The 16,491-nt window shown below is 39.4% G+C and overlaps 3 protein-coding genes across 4 annotated transcripts in view; 2 read left to right on the forward strand and 1 right to left on the reverse strand.

Moving 5' to 3' along the window:
• Ddr (Discoidin domain receptor) overlaps positions 1-16,219 on the forward strand; it is a 70,344-nt gene extending 54,125 nt beyond the window's left edge. Inside the window, exons 15-17 of one of the 2 annotated variants that reach the window (NM_001298737.1) lie at positions 12,981-13,143; positions 14,512-14,661; positions 14,724-16,219. In NM_001298737.1, the coding sequence (NP_001285666.1) occupies positions 12,981-13,143; positions 14,512-14,661; positions 14,724-14,888 (478 nt within the window). In that variant the 3' untranslated portion in view covers positions 14,889-16,219. The remainder of the gene's footprint in view (positions 1-12,980; positions 13,144-14,511; positions 14,662-14,723) is intronic. The other variant, NM_001014474.4, reaches the window with a different exon arrangement.
• CG43922 (uncharacterized protein) lies at positions 1,130-1,504 on the reverse strand. Its single transcript, NM_001273196.1, has one exon. The coding sequence runs from the start codon at positions 1,453-1,455 to the stop codon at positions 1,210-1,212; it is 246 nt and encodes an 81-aa protein (NP_001260125.1). The 5' UTR covers positions 1,456-1,504; the 3' UTR covers positions 1,130-1,209.
• CG13984 (uncharacterized protein) lies at positions 1,572-2,228 on the forward strand. Its single transcript, NM_135166.2, has one exon. It carries the CDS (start codon positions 1,620-1,622, stop codon positions 1,920-1,922), a length of 303 nt encoding a protein of 100 aa, NP_609010.1. The 5' UTR covers positions 1,572-1,619; the 3' UTR covers positions 1,923-2,228.
• Positions 16,220-16,491: the final 272 nt, after the last annotated feature.

Raw genomic sequence — 16,491 nt, forward strand, 5'->3', positions numbered from 1 at the left:
CTGATGTGAACAGGGCAAAACCATAACAATATATGTACACATTCAGGGTGTACAGTTGCAGTTAAAGCTTCATTATGTACAGCATTTTCACATTATTCAATTTAAGAATTATGCACTATAAATATAATATTTTCATTTTTTGTTAAAAAATATGAGATTATTGGCTAATGGGAGTTGCGTTCGTCACTAGTCTGTAGCTCTGTTCACAGATCTTGCATAGACGGCATTAGTAACTTCTAACCGATAATAAGCTATCACAGTTTAATTATCCCTTGGCAAATCTAAATATTTTGATTTAAAGCCTTATATACCATGTGAAACGCATAAAGAACTAGAGGAAACTCTCATGCAATCATCCAGATTTTTAAAGATTCGTTTGATATCAGAGCATTTTGCTTGCAAAGCTCCTTTAATTTGAGGACGCATTTCCTTTGCCAACGCAGCGGCGCAGAAAGTTAATTTTTCTTAAACTACCTATCTCGTTGTTTCTGTTGACTTGTGTTCTTGCAATGGCAGTGCACAGTTTACCATTCGCGAAAACTTTGGCCATTTTATTGCTGGTTATTTGCTGGTTGGCTGCGCCAGACGACTACGACAAAACCAATCATCCGCTCCGCTCCCTTGGCCGCCGCTGCTTTGGGATGTCAAAATTTTAATAAAGTCGGGGATGCCACATTGGCCGACTGCCATCCACTTGGCTCCTCATCCTGGGCGGTGTCATGCATTTTTGTTGCAAAAAAAACCGACCACCGACGTTTTTCATTTTATCGAGCGTCCTGTTTATGAACTCCGCGAACTAAGCGGGCACTTAAATTGTCTTTACGCCTTGGGGGCTCGTCTTCTGCTCCTTAAGACGTCGTCCTTTGACAAAACCTCCTTCTGAGCCCCTTTTTTTGTCTCGGGTTTTCCCAGAATTACATCCTTTTGGGAGTGGAATTTTTGGTAAAATTTAGTTTATGTCGGTCTCGTTCGTTTATCTTTACTGATTGCACTTTTAGCCTCTGTTTCCTGGGGGAAATTAAAATGTACTTAGCGATGTCTGAAAAGGCGTTACCAACTTGACCTTCGTTTTGTATAATTTACGTAACTAACATTGCGCTTAATAAATTGTGTTAAGATCCTACAGTTTCAAATAAGTTCTGTAAAAACGGAAAATTAGAGCGCATTCATTTTATTAACATTTTAATTCATTTTGATAAAACATCGACATTAGTCGTTCTTTTTTACTTCGGCGGGCATTCCCTCTCCTGTATAAGTCTTCTTAGTTTCCTCGTCCCGTGTCATTTTGAACCAAACTAAAGTCACGATCCCAAGGATGAGTCCTATGATTACTCCAAGGCAAGCAACGGCAGCTATGAAGGCGACGAAGTGGACTTCCGTTAGTATGTAATCCAGTAAATCAATGATCGGTTGGACCACGTGGACGCAGACGATTTCAATGGGGTTGGGAATCATTTTGGCACTTGTGATAGATACAATACGAACTAGTTAGACTGAGAGTGAAAATCGTTCTGAGCCCTGACAGCTTTTTCACTGCTACAGATTTCTGTCGCATTTCACCTTGCAAAGGGCAGGCGCGTAGAGGAGCATCAGATCTAAAATTTTCAGTTTTTGACATTATGGAGTATCAGCACTATTTGCAGAATGAGCTGACCATTTTCCACTACCACCTACTCTTCGACTATGGAGCACCGATCCAGGTGGCCACTTGCATTGCCTTCGGCGTCGTCTGCGGCTGGATAATGAGCCTGATCACATTCGTTGTCTACAAGGCAGCAATTGGCCTGGGCGCCAAAGCCACGGCATGTGACAACGATGATAAGTACGATGATCTCGACCTGGACATGCATGGGGAGTATGGGTATGACCGGATGTTGTCCCAGTGCCAGGACCTTAGTGATTGGCTTGTGAGGACACAGTAGCTTAGACAGGATAACGCCTGAGGGGGCATTCGATTCGCCTTCTCTGTGCATGAGCCCCAATCAAAGTATCTCCACGCCACTTAGACCGTCTCGAGTGCGCTGAGTGAATTTTTCAGATACTGTTACAGTGGCAGTATCGGATATTTTCTCTGCCGTTCTCGAAGTCATTAGCATAATGTATCTCGACACTGTCATGGCCTTAAATTGAATTCAGCATGCACCGCAGGCCGTCATTTATGCAAGTTTATTTCTATAGACGAAGGCCGGAGGTTCCAAATATTTAATAAACCAAACCGTTTCTGTTTGAAAAATTCCCTTTTTTTCGTGTTGATTTTACTCAAACAGCTGGAAGCTGTTTTCCCCAATTTAATTTAACATTTTGCCTGTTGCTTTTAGAGGACCTTCTGTGTGCTCCAGCGCTTAAAGGTCAATCACTTGTTAGCAAAAAAAATGGGTTTTTAAATCAGAAATTCACAACTGCATGCTCGTAAACACCATTTTGTGCCTTGATGGGTATGTAATAAAAAATGTTTCTGAAAGTGCACGGCTTATATTAAAATAGCAACAATTCAAACAGTAGCCTATCACGCACGATTCATTTTTTAGAAAATTGTAAACGTGGGAAGCACTGTCTTCTCATGGAGGTGAAATATTCAATTTTAGATACTTTTTGCAAGTAAATTGAATTTATTTTACAACCCCGCGTCAACCAGCAAAACGACGAGCAACCCCTCACCGCAGACGATAAATAATAATCGATTTGACTTTGGTTAGAGTTTGGTCACAGTGGGGAGCCAACTCTCATGCTATACACAGTAAAAAAATATTTAAAGCAACATAAACTTTGTATTAATTCATAGCAATAAATTCGTCTGCTTTGGTGGTTGATTTAAAATTGATCTATATTCATCTATATCTATCTATCTATATGTAAATTCAATATATTAAAAGCGATTTCTATATTAACGAATTCAGTACAAAAACTTTTTGAGATATGTAAGGATAAACGGAAATTGATAGATTTTTTCCCAGATTTGAAACTCTGTTAAAGTAAGTATTTTTTTTTGTATGTGTAAAAATTGAGAAAGCGACAGCAGTGTGAAAGGCCGAGCAACTCGCAGTTCTTTTTAGGCGCATCGATTTTTTGCCAGTCCCTTCTGTTTGCCCTCGAAACTCAAACTCAGTCTCTTAAATTTATGCGAATTCGAATTTGATATGCTTGTTTTCGCAACGTCAGCCATGCAAAAGCCTTGATAAGAGTGTGTGTGTGTGTGTGTGGGTGGGTGTGAGCCAGGCTTTGCCACTTTTTAGTGTGAAATTAATTTGCTATAATTCATCAATGGCGACGAGGAAGGCAAAGGATTATTTTGCATAAAAAACGCCGGCACTTGTCGATTTAGCAAAGTTTGCCTTCGTTCGCAGTTCGAGGCACTCCACTATGTGCGATGAATGGTTAAATGTGTGTAACTGACGCACGTTATGTAATTTATGGCTGGCCATTTATTTTATTGGGCTTAATGTGGGCGCAGTTGTTATTGCCGATGCCATTTGAAAGGTGCAAAGGTTCTGGGTCATGGAGGCGAATTGAGTAATTGGATTATGCGGATAGGTCCACTTGAAGTGCCGAATGTCATTACGAAGTTCTCGTAATATAACTAGTTATTTTGGATTGTAATACTGCAAAGTAGTAATATTCTGCGAGTAAACGGCAAAAGGTATGCATAAGCTGTTCCAAATCCCTTAAAATTCAAGCTTTAGATTGATGATTATCTAGCTCGAAAGTAATAAGGCATAAACCTAAAATTACACTACTAAATAAGGATGGGTTCAAGTAATACAGCCGATGATCTGAACTTGCTGGCCATAAATTTGAGTTGGAAGCCTAGCGAAACAAAGTCGTCTAAGTTGACATTGCTTTTTGGGCCAGCGACAGATGGGGAATGATTTATATTTATTATTATTGGCGGTGAATTTTAAATCGAAGCTCCCGCAAATGTTGTGCAGAAATTACGAGTGAGCTGTTCGCTGTCCGCTGTCCTTTGGTCCTTTGCCAGTCGAAAAGTGGAGTCCTGCCGTCATGGCCCCAAAAAGTGTGCTATACATTTTGTAAGCTGCTTTCGATGGCATTGGCGGCAGCTGCTTTTGTCATTATTAATAACTGTTAATTATTCACCATTATAGCTGTGCCTGCCGAGCACGTTCGCTGCCTTTGAAGGCAAACTTGTTTGCTCTGTCGCCCCGTCTCGCTCTGCCGCATCTTGCCTCCCTGTCTGGCCGCCGTGTGCTTTGCTGCCGCCCCAGTATAATTCCCTTTTCATATTGTTTGGCATCATATTTTATGTGCTCCTTAGTTAACGCCCGCCAATGTCTAGCTATTCGCTGCTCTATTCCAACAACTAACCATCTCTGTCTTGCTCTTGGCCATATTTACATGTTATTAAAAACTTTTGCACAGCTGCCCAGTGCTGCTGGTGGCCAAAAAACAAAAAAAAAAAAATAAAATAATAAGAGGGCATGAAAACGAAAAGAAACTTTTCTATTTTGCCTTGACTCAAGTTATTGAAAATTCATGAATAATTGACATTTATTGCAGTTGGCACAAATGATGGTCGATAACGGGCAAACTGGGGCTTATGGCGGCAAGCAAAGGGGGGCGGTGGGCGGAATTAGAGGCGGAAATAGGGGCGGAATGGGGCGTGGCAGGCTGGCCATCAACTCTAGGTTGCCTGCACATTTATAGACATAAATATTAAAGTAGCTTACGTACTTAATTGTAAATTATGCATTCAATTAGTTATGCCAGACTGCCCTCAAATGATATTTCCAGTCGATGTTCAATGTGAGATAGAGCGAGATTGCAAATTTTCCGGGAAAGAGACGACAGCAGAAAGTTCAATTAAATTTCATATATTCCCCATTGTGCTCCTCTGAGTTGGGCTACCAATAGTTCCAGCTGCAGGATAACACTTGGGTCATTCGAGCTTGGAAAATTGTATATGTTCTTGCTATCTTGTCGCATTATTTTAATCGCTGTGATTATCATATTAATGACACTCTGACAACTGTTTATTAATCCTACTTAAACATGTTACATTTAAAAAGAACCCCAAACTTATTCCTTAAAAAAGACTGTCAAGTTTGAGTCAATCAGCTAAAAAGTATTGGTATTACAGCGTACCTGTCCATCAATTTATAATAAATAATTAAGAAAATTATCTCATTAACAACTAAAAGAGCATTCAAAGTATTATCCGCTTTTATAACCCAGATATTGAAGAAGTTCTAGAGCAGGGTTTATTCAAGATTTAATTGATTCAAAATAAGTATCTTTTCATTCGTTCCACGTGAAAATGAGCAACTGCAAATGATACGTGAATTTGGCCCGCAGCATTTTGGCTTCATTGGATTTCCAGGCTGCTGTGTGGAGTGCGTTTGCTCCATTTTAGATTATGAAAATATACACACCGAACTCGACCCATGCGGCCCCTTCGTTAGCCTTAGATGACTTCACATATTTTGCCATGAAATAAGACCAGAGGGTGCTGTCAGCAACATACGCTTACCATTTCCGTTTTTGTTTTAGTTACAACTAGAGGCGCACACAAACACATACACACACTACCAACACGTGTGTGTGGGTGAGCATGGGTGTGTGTTTGTGCTGAACCACATATGGTTGATGGTTTTGAGAGCCGGCGGTACATATTTCCAGGCATTTGCATTCAAATGCATTTAATTAAATCAACTAGAACCAACAGACAATGCAGGAACTGCAACAGCATCCCCCTCCCCCCCCCACCACTCTGCAATATGATGAGCTCCATAACAGTTAAAACCAAATTTATTTGGTGTAAATTCTGCCAGGTTCGGTAGTTTTAATTGTGTTTAGCTTCCATTTCCCAGTGCGAAGTTGAGATGAGTCCGCAAACACGTCTATGAATCGAAATGGATAAAATATCTTTTTGGTGTACGCGAATACCACTGTATTAACACTCAATGTTTTTTCGCTGACTTTTATTTTAAGTAAGTAAAAGTGAAAAGAAAGAGACTTCTATTCGGATTTAAGTTTGAACTCAGGCCCCACGTTGGGCGCCACATAAAGGAGAGTGTGTTTAATAAAACAGCTTTCTTAAACAACTTTCGCGAAGGAGTTTAGCAATGAAATTCTAATTTTACTGCAAGGAAGCTTTTACATATTTTTTACTCAGAATATATCTGTCAGTATGGCATTGTTTGGCATGTGCCCCAAAAATGCGAAGCCATTAAAAAAAAATATAAAACAAGAAGCGAGAGACTGTCAGCCTGTCTACTTGTCCTGGGGCCAATCCCAGTGTCAATTAGCCATTTGGCCGCTACAGCTTACCCGCATCAAGCTGTCAGAAAGTTAATATAAAAATCTCATTCGAATCATTTACTTTATTATAGCTAATTGAAGGCCAGGTCGGGTTAAAGGCAGCAGTCAAGTTGCCTTGCTCTTTAATCTGAACCAGCTGTGTCCTGTACAGACTAAAACTCGAATTTGGATAAAAATAAATAGCTAAAAATCTCCTAAATCCTTTTCTTTCAATTTTACACTTTATACAATTTTATAGTTTTTGAGTGCATTTGGCTCTTGAATTATGAGTTTGTGTTTGTCATAATGGGCTTTCATCCCAAAGTGTAACAAAGAGCGAAAAAATTAAAGTCCTCGCTTAGCCTGCCAAGGATATTTCCCCCCTTAATTACTTTCAATCAAGAAGCTTTCCTTTATTCTCGCACCCACTGACGGTGACACTTGAAAAATGTTTGGTAAACAAAAAAGTTGCGCTCAAGAGAAAGGTAAACTAATATACATTTTGTGTAGCATACCGCAAGACGTTATGAAAAATGGACACAGAGCGCCAACCAAAGGAAGACATCCTCCTCCGACCACTACTTACCGTCTTGGCTTTGTCTTTGCATAACCCTTTGAAAAATGATTGTGAGCAGGTGACATAGCTGGCCAGTGCCATTTTGGAGCGGTACAGTCGCCACAAAAGCCGCGCCAGAGTCATTTATCAAGCGACACACTTAGAGACGAGGCCATCTAAACTTAATAAACAGGCATCAGGCTGTAATTATATGACGGTAATGTTATAATGAGCACCCAGACAATACATCACAAGCTCGTTGTTTGTCTTGATAATTGAAAATGTTTGTAATTTTCGCCTCAAATTCCTGCCCCAATCCGCTTTTCCCGTCCTGACCGACCTTACCGCGATCTCAAACTTCGCACTTTTATCTTCTGGAAAAGTTTCGTTGGCCTTTTTTATTTCCCTTTATGTTTGGATTTTTTTTTTTTTGGAATTTTTCGCCTCTGTGTGCGGCCAAAGTTTTGCGACAGTTTAGGGATTAGGAGGCCCCGAAAGTAGGCAAGAAAGGAAAACTTTCCAGTCATGTCCAAAATTTAAGTGCTGAAAAATTTTCTGGATTATGTGGCAGTTGATGAATTTGTTGCGCGAGGGAATTAGACGCTAATGTTTGTTCTTTTTCGCCGGAAAGGGAGCAATGCACTAATAGATTTGTCTGGACCATTGACTCCACATCAACAGCTGGCGGGGCAAAGCCATTGAAATGGCAGATTATCTGGTTTTAAGGACTTATAGCAGGCGAATGGGAAAAGCTTACCTTTGTTTACCTTTGCTGGTTGGGCATACAATCATATGAAAAGATGTCTTGATTTAAAAATAATATCTTCCTTATGAATGGACTTCTTTTCTTAATTTCTTAATTTTTTGCAAGACCCTGGAAATATGAAGTATCCCACAGTGCGTCTGCTAAAAAAAACCACATCCACAACTTTTTCTCAGTATGAATGCGCTAAAAATTGTGCAAGAAGACTTTTATGCACCAGGCGGCCAAAAGTTTTCATGGTTTTTCTGGTGTGAATGCAACAGCTTGTATTTATACTCATAATTGAAATAATTGCAGAAAGCAGACATAATTATATTCTCGTGGTGATTGTTCTTGTTATTGTAAGATGGGCTGCATCGTAGTCATTGTCCCTGGCTGGCAGTCTGAAGTTGGCTGAGATTGAGACTGAGAACAATAGGATTTTTAAGAGATAGAAAGTGCCGGATTTACACAGATTTTCTGCGGAGTCCAAAACAATATGAACTTATTTAAATTTCCCTTAACACTTTAATGAGCACATAATATTGCACTTTATCCCAACAGTTAAAGTAGCGAATTCAAATTGCATTATTCTGTAGGGATTTAGGGAATTAAAGGCACTACCTTTTACTCTTAGCATGTAGCATTAAAATTCCGATTATGGGAAATTGCTTTGAGAATGTAAGGCGGTAAGCTTGGGTTATTTCCAACCAATTACCTTAAAGGAGCAATCATTTGCGAATGCCGATTCCTTTAAGTTCTTAGGCCCTGCATAAGCCGTCTTTGGGCGCTTTCGTTGCAGCAATTCCTAAGCCTTCCGCTCCCCAAATAATCAACCCTTTCGGCAGCTGGGCAAATATGTGTGCAGACCAGCGCTTGCAGCATATGCCCCCTAATTCAGATACAGATGGAGATGGAGATTGAGATTGAGATTTAGGTGGCGGCGAGGCTAGGAGGATAAAGTTCGGAAAGCGACCAAAAAGCGGATTAAAGCTCTTGGGGCACCGCAATGAGGAACTTACCTCCAAATCCGATGCGAGGGACGGACGCGATGTGGCAACATTGACAAAGGACTGCACGAGTTGTCAGGGGCGCGCGGATGGTGGTTGGGGGGTTTTCGCGGGGGTTGAGCACAAATTAAGCATTGGTATGAGGTGGCCCGTCTAAGATGATTGATTGGGCTTTTAGTTAAATTGCCCAAGCGGCCAGCAAGAGCATCCCGTCTCCTCGAGAAAGTTGCGCCACCTATCCAAAACTTCGAACACGTACCAGGAGCAACAGCTTTTGGGCGAAGTTAGAGCATCGTATATACCAACTATAATTCATCGTTATTTACATGACAAATCTTGGAGACGTGACTAATACAGTGATGGTACTTACGTTGCATAGCACATCATCTGAACTCATCGAGTATTTATATTATTGAGTCATCACCACACTTTTTAAATAGAATCAGAAATCCTTTTTATAGTCCGGAAAGCAAAGTATTCTTTAATTTTCATTAAACAAACGATTTTTTACTTACTCAGCTATTTAAACAATGTAAAAATGGCAAAACCAATTGCACTACGCACTTAACTAATATATATTCTTTTTTATAGACTTTCTCTGTTAACAATTGATTCGGCTTGCTTATATGTACATACATAATTGCTATTTAATAATTGCATTCAAAGAAGTACGCGTGTTTGTTTTAGTTTTCATTATGTTGCTTCATTTTTTCAAACATTATGATACCTATGAATTTAATTAACTGCATTTTTATAAAAATCTACATGGCTCTTACGAGCCACCATTGTAATCATGGTAACTGAAAGGAGGGCACTTTTCACGGGATGGGTGTGCGTTTCAAATTGAGCGGATTAAGTTTAATTACAATTTTTCGGCATCGCTGCAGTGGGTAGCCATAACAGGACCTCGCAAAGGACTCTCTGCCCCTCGACTTGTGCGTGTGTGTGCGTGTGTGTGCGAGTGCAATGCAGTTGTATGGGTTGTGCCTTTGTCCCCTTTTCGCAGCGCGTAAATGAAAAGTAAACCTTTATGGCGCGCTGCGGGCGGCTTGCAATATGTCTGACGAACCCAAAGGACCCGTGCCCATTCCGCCGTAGAAGGGCCGGAGCACCCAACCCCCGAATTACCGAAAAATTCAATGGAAGAATTCGTTGCGCACACGTGTTCGATGTGCAGTGCTCTGCATATCCTGCGTATCCTGGCAGCTTCCTTGCGCCCCGTCGCAGTGGCTGTAATTGGATTTAGTTGGCATCAAGCTTGGACTTGCCCATTGTTATCCTTCGGCGCAATATGCTTTCCTTCAGAAATTGAGGACGCCACAAATCTACTTTCAGCTGCGGATCGCGTGGCTGCTTTAATGGCAATCGTTGATATTCCGGGCTTATGACATGAAATATGCCCGCAAAAGCACTCCCGTAATGAGAGACGCACATATCGAGCTGAGTTTGGGGTGTCAGTGTGGTTTAATTAATTTTAATGTGATGCTGAGCGTTATGGACTCAGACATTGCATTGACAATAATCCAGCTGAGCAGGACTCGATATGAAATCCATACTGTTGCCACACATATGTATGCTGATTTTTTGTGTAACTGAAATTGGTTTCAAATCGCAAAGAAAAAAATGCTAACAAAACAGTAAAAGCGAAACGAAGTAAATTTAGTTTCAAAAGCAATTTGAAACTTAACCTTTAACTCTTTTTTAAATCTATATGGAAATTTTAGCTTTTTTCCTTTGTTATATATTAACTGTTCGACAGTATTTGAGTTTTGGATTGGATAGTTTCGATTTCCCCCATCCTGCAGCTACATAAAATGGCTTTTAATATCACTTTAATCACAATTGCGAACACTCACACTCCCTGCGTCCAATCAATTGTCATTTGCATAAAATCAACATTAAAAAGGCGGCAACCCCAGCCTCCAATCGTTTCATACTCTGTGAAAATTTTAATTAAAATCCAGACAGCAAAAATGACAACAACAAAAATGCAACCGAACATGCACATTAATATTATGTATAAAAGTGAAAGTTTTAATACTTGAAATATGACATTTAATTTGGAAAGTGCATGCAGCATCTAATAATCAGTTCGATATAAATATGCCATTCAAATTCAAACACTTTGATGCGTCTTGGTCTGAATTATACATACGTTTCGTGTGCTTAAATTGCAATTTGCATCGGTGTGAAGTGCGCCTGGCTACCTCCACAGTCGGATTGCATTCCCGAAGTCAATCAATAGTTCTGACATGGCAACTACTGCCGCCTGGCTGAGCATCATTTCCAGCTCCGATGGCCCAGGAGCATTTCGGAATGTCCGGCGGTGTCATGGCAACGTTAGTAGCTCCACCCGAGGGGAGCTCAAGCCGGAGCCATTCCCGCCCCATGCGAATGCGGATGCGGATGCTACTGCAGTTGCAGCTGCTGCTGCTGCTGCTACTGTATTTTCATTTTATTTGAACGCGTCGCCATGTCAGAGGTTAAATGCATGCGCAGCAGTCAGCGACCTTCCGCTGCGACCCCTTAATTTGACCTTTATTGGCAGCAGCAGCACCCACAATGCACACCCCCTGCATTCAGCATTCCACCTGATCAGGTTTGCAAACCCCTTGTGACATAGTTCCGCCCCCGTTTCATTTTTGCATGCGTTGACATGTGAAATTGTTGGCCAAGTCCCCAGGCGAAGCTTGCTTTCGATTCCTGTAACTTGGCTCTTTTAGTCGCACGGGTGGGCTATTACCATCAAAGTGTTGCTGCTGATGTTTTAATTAATTGCCGCATGTCGACTGCATGCAAGTAGGTAAAATGACCGGAGTGTCCCAGGGAAATTGATACAAGCTTTCCAATTAATCAATTCATATCATATACATATGCATATGTATCTCGCATGGGAACAATTGCTTTAAACTGAATTTATCTCGCTGTTATGCGAAAAATTGCAGCGTGAACCTGCAGTTTTTCATGAATATTTTGGGTATGCTATCTTTAAAAGGCTTTTTTACATAAAACGTTCATGAAAAATATAAGCTTAATCTATACATAAGTTTTTGCACCCAGCTCAATGCGCTTCGTCCCTACGTGAAACTACACGGTGCTGCCAACTCGATTAATGATTCTATACCCTCAACGTTTTGAAAACATTTATTAACTTTTATGAAATTAAATGTTATAGAAAGTAACTGTAATCGATCAGAAGTATATTGCTTTTTCAGAAGTAATCGGAACCGTGTAATGAATGTGTACATTCGTACTGGTCTCGGTTTTCAGCTGGAGAAGCCTCGACACGTGTCGACGTCACTGTCAGTGCTTGTCTATGGAATGGAAATCCAAGCCAATCCATAAACAGCCCTGGCAAGCCTACTTAACTACTCACTCAGCCAGCGACCCACAATTCCAGTGTTGCCGCCCCTTCGCATGTTTGTGGAAAATTAAACCTTTCACTCAGCTCACCTCATACTCGTACTCGTCGTCGTCGCACTCGCACTCGTTCAAACTGTTGACACGTCCTGGAAATGGAAATCTATAATGCGCCGAAATCAGAAACAGTTGTCTATCCGAGGCGAGGGTTGCAACTTGCCCTTTTCGACCCCTTCTCGACATGTGGTTTGCTGTTTGGGCTAAACGCATTACATGTCAAGACAACGACGTCGCTCTTAGCACTTCAAGCTTACATTTTATTTGCAATATGACAGGACTTTATATCCTTTTTCAATATTGAGAGACAGGAAATTATGCTTGTCAGACCGGTCGGCTGATGGGTTATGGCTCACTTTATGCTCCGCTGCAGGAGATTAGTCCTGAAGCGTCGGGCGCTTAGTCCTTCAGCCCACTTGGTCCTTGCATATTTGATTAGCCTTCCACTTAAGGGGCGGTGCCCCTACCTTCCTTATTCAGAGGTCGATAATTAGTTTCGATGTTGATTCCTCAGATTAGAGCGAAAGAAGCACTTATTGATTTCGACATGAAAACCCACACGTATCTATAGGTACTTAAATATCCTAGCAACTGTATTTCTTCGAACTTATACAAATTCCAGAAAAGAGAGGACTTTTTTCCACTTAGAACTCACGCATTTAATTTTTATTGAGTAACAACTTTATAGAACTGATAAATTGCAGTACTTGTGAATTTCACACTAAGCCATACAAGGATGAAACCTATTTATAAATTCTTGTTCCGTACTTTTTCCATTAAATCTGTCATTTTTAATTTGCAAGCCAAAGTCAACTCCTTTGAAAAACAAACTGGACGTAGAGAACACTGGGGGCGTTCTTTTGTCTAAGCAAATGCAAATATTTGGAATCCTTGACATTGCACGAGTATCTTTGGGGCGCTTTAGCTCTCTGGCCTAATATTTATTTTCTGGTATTTATTTTTTAATTGCCCTCATGCCATGTGCTCCGCTTCCTTCCAGGAGCTGCATCATTGGCCCCGAACTGTGCGTCAAAGTCTGCTCCATCGGCACTGTGATAAACCGCTCGGCCTACGCGTCGGACTACTGCCAATTGGAGGGCTTCACCGGCAGACAGAGCCAGCCCATGCCCATTCGCTGGATGGCTTGGGAGAGCGTCCTATTGGTAAGATATTATAGTATATAGATCATATTATATTATATATAAAGTAATATCAAAAAACACCTATTCAAAACTAGAATATTTTGTGTGAAAATCCAATCAAAGTTCTGCATTACTAATAACATAACTTTGAACGTTTTATAGGCGTGAGTAGTAACTTAGTTAGTACATACCCATACCCAAATGTGCAACAATAAACAAGAATGACATTTATATATCATATTTTTTGTGTATTAGAAGCTTTATATGAAACCTTAAACAGTAAATCCATATATATATATACTAATTAAAATGTGACAAAGGCGGGCTTAGTAAACCCCATTTTAATTAATGAAACAGAGGACTGACAACAAATCACTTGTTCAATGACAAATTTCAAAGTTCAATTGTAACTATAGTTATTAAGCCCTAAAAGTTTCGGCTGTTAAATGTCAATTTTAATACCTTATGATTATATTTGGTCAGAATTACCCTTTTCGTTGGGTTAATGCCTCTCCATGGCGAACAAGCTTTTATGAAATATGTACCCTTGTTTCTGTATTGACTCTATTTATTCTTTTTATATAATAATACAACGCCCACATCAAATCAATAAAATAATGTAAAATGTAGCCCCAATTAGGCGGCTGGTTAATTAACAAACATGCAGAGTCCATTAACCCATTGGGTGCTCAACTCGTCTTATGTCGTGAGTGTTTTTTTTTTTTGACCGAAAAAACGTTTCATACGCAATTTTATAACAAAAGCAGTGAGTAGAAAAAAACATTTGGCAAAGCGTAAAAGTAACCAAAAACCGAGTGAAATATTTTATAAATCCCCAAGCAAAAACCGCACCAACTAAATTAATTAACTACACGAAAACCGGGAGCAGATTTTTGGCCAGACTACGAAAAGCAAACGGAACGAAATGTACATGAATATAGTATGTATGTACGTACAAACATTCCCACACAATATGACAGATAAAAATAAAAACAAAGAGCCTCTGGGAGGCAGAAAGACTAGATACAAGTACGAGTACGAGTCGGCGTGGTTTGGGGAGAAAAGGATGCTTTTAGAGGTTTCCAGAGGCGTTCAACAGGGCCCAAATAAACGAACGAGTGAGTGTATAGCACTGCAGGAAAAATCGGAATTGATAAGGGGGCGGATTGTGGAACGCTGTTGCGTATAATGAAAGGCTGCAAAAGGTTTTAGATACATGAACAGGAGCTAAAAGGAGCTAAGATAAAATGAATGTGGGACAACCAAATACTTACCGCTTCAAAAATATACTTACTTTTTGCAATTTCCCTTGGTTTTATATATGTGTATCTCCTAATAATTAAATGATCTATCTGTTATCTAACATGGTTTGATAATACCTCTTTGCAGGGCAAGTTCACAACGAAATCGGATGTGTGGTCCTTTGCGGTTGCCCTGTGGGAAATATTGACTTTCGCCAGGGAGCAGCCCTACGAGCATTTGTCGGACAAAAGTGTAATTGAAAACATCGGCCTCATATATCGGGACTACAAAATGCATGTGAGTGGCTATAGAAACAATTATTGATGTGGTCAAAGAATTATGTTGCCTCGTATTTCTAGGAACTTTTGCCAATGCCTCCGAATTGTCCGCGAGAGATTTACGATCTGATGTGCGAGTGCTGGCAGCGCGACGAGTCGAGTCGACCCAGTTTCCGCGAGATACATTTGTATCTGCAGCGCAAGAATTTAGGTTTTAAGCCACAGACCCATACACACATGTATTGAAACATTCTAGGCGTAGAAATACGAATTGAACATGATTTTAGCAGGTTATAATTCAATTATCAATTTCGACAGCTATCCGGGAAGAACGTAATTTTAAAGAGAAATGCATGTAGAGAACTTAATGAATAACAATCGCAAATCAAACCCCGAATTTAATACGTTACACATTCTTCGACTGGGTATGCCCAATCGGAAATTATCCAAATATGTATGTATATCAGAGGTAACGACTGTTTGTACGGTAAAACACAGGAATCGCTAACAAATATTATACTTCTAAGGACACAATCAAGTGAATAGCTTATAAAATCCCTCGAATAATACACATTGAAAGAGTTTAAGTGTAAATAATATTGGTAGAAAACTCCGTATGGTAATATTTGTGCATTCTATCCAATGGATAATTAAATGGAATCGAAAATGAAAACATTGACATATGTGTGTACCTATCGCTCCTCCACCTGAACGCTATCTATCAAATCAATTATGCTTTACATATTTACTAGAGTAAAGTGAAATGAGTCTATATTTATAAAAACTAAATAATGTCCACCTGCCGTTGCTGCCCCTTTTCCTGGAAATTACAACTGCATTTTGACGATGTATCGCGATGGAAAAAAAATATTTAAAGCCTGCATATAATTTTGACAATAACTGTTTAAACAAAGAAGTGTGAAAACAATTGTGCAAATTGCTTTGTATTTCTGCAAATCTAAACTCGTTCGAGTTAAAAACCTAGGCTAATCGCAGACATTCGTTCTTAAATCTCTAGTCTACACAAAAGTCAATTAGACGCATATCAAAAATGTATTTTGTTTAACCAAATTTTTACTGTGCCTTTTCCCTCCTATTTTCTTGTGCTGTACAAAGTCTTAATAACCGTATATCTATTTTATTTAATTTGTATTCTATCAAATGCTTAAAAAGGTTTCGCTGAATAAAGATATGCAGTTATATCAACTCGATCTAAGAAAATAAGTTTTAATCATAAGCATAGTTGTAAGTTCGTTTTAAATTTGCATGATAGACGACATTTACATTATTTCAGTTAAGAGTTCAATGGTTTTCATGTATTCCAAATATTTAAAATGATTCTTTACTAAATATAAATATAATTATTTTAATTTAGCATAACCATAAACTAAACGATACGTTTCCCTTTCTAAAGATCAGTGTAACTCAAAATATAAATAAGCAAAAAGTAGAGACAAGAAAGAAAATCGTTGAGCACAATCATGTTTAATAAAAAGAACTCTAAAGATGAAACTCAGAATTGTACGCTTTTTGAAATGGAAGAAATTGCATTAGATTATAAATAAAGAAAAATCCTTAAAAACACAGCATTTCGATTTTCTGGGGCAAACTTGACTTTGTTTTAAAAAGTTTGCAATTTATAAATTGATAACGGTAATGTATGAAAATAATAAAAATCACCAAGGCGCCATCTATAAATAAATGTTTTAAAAAACATAAAGCAGAAATAACCGATTCCCAGATCAGCGGGTATTTTTTGAAACAGAAGTGGCGCCACTAGCGTATTAAAAAGGAACTTAGTGAACAATCTATACCAACCAATCGGTATTTAAATACCGCAATTCAGCGA

Source organism: Drosophila melanogaster, chromosome 2L (genome assembly GCF_000001215.4).
Source record: "Drosophila melanogaster chromosome 2L".
NCBI lineage: Eukaryota > Metazoa > Arthropoda > Insecta > Diptera > Drosophilidae > Drosophila > Drosophila melanogaster.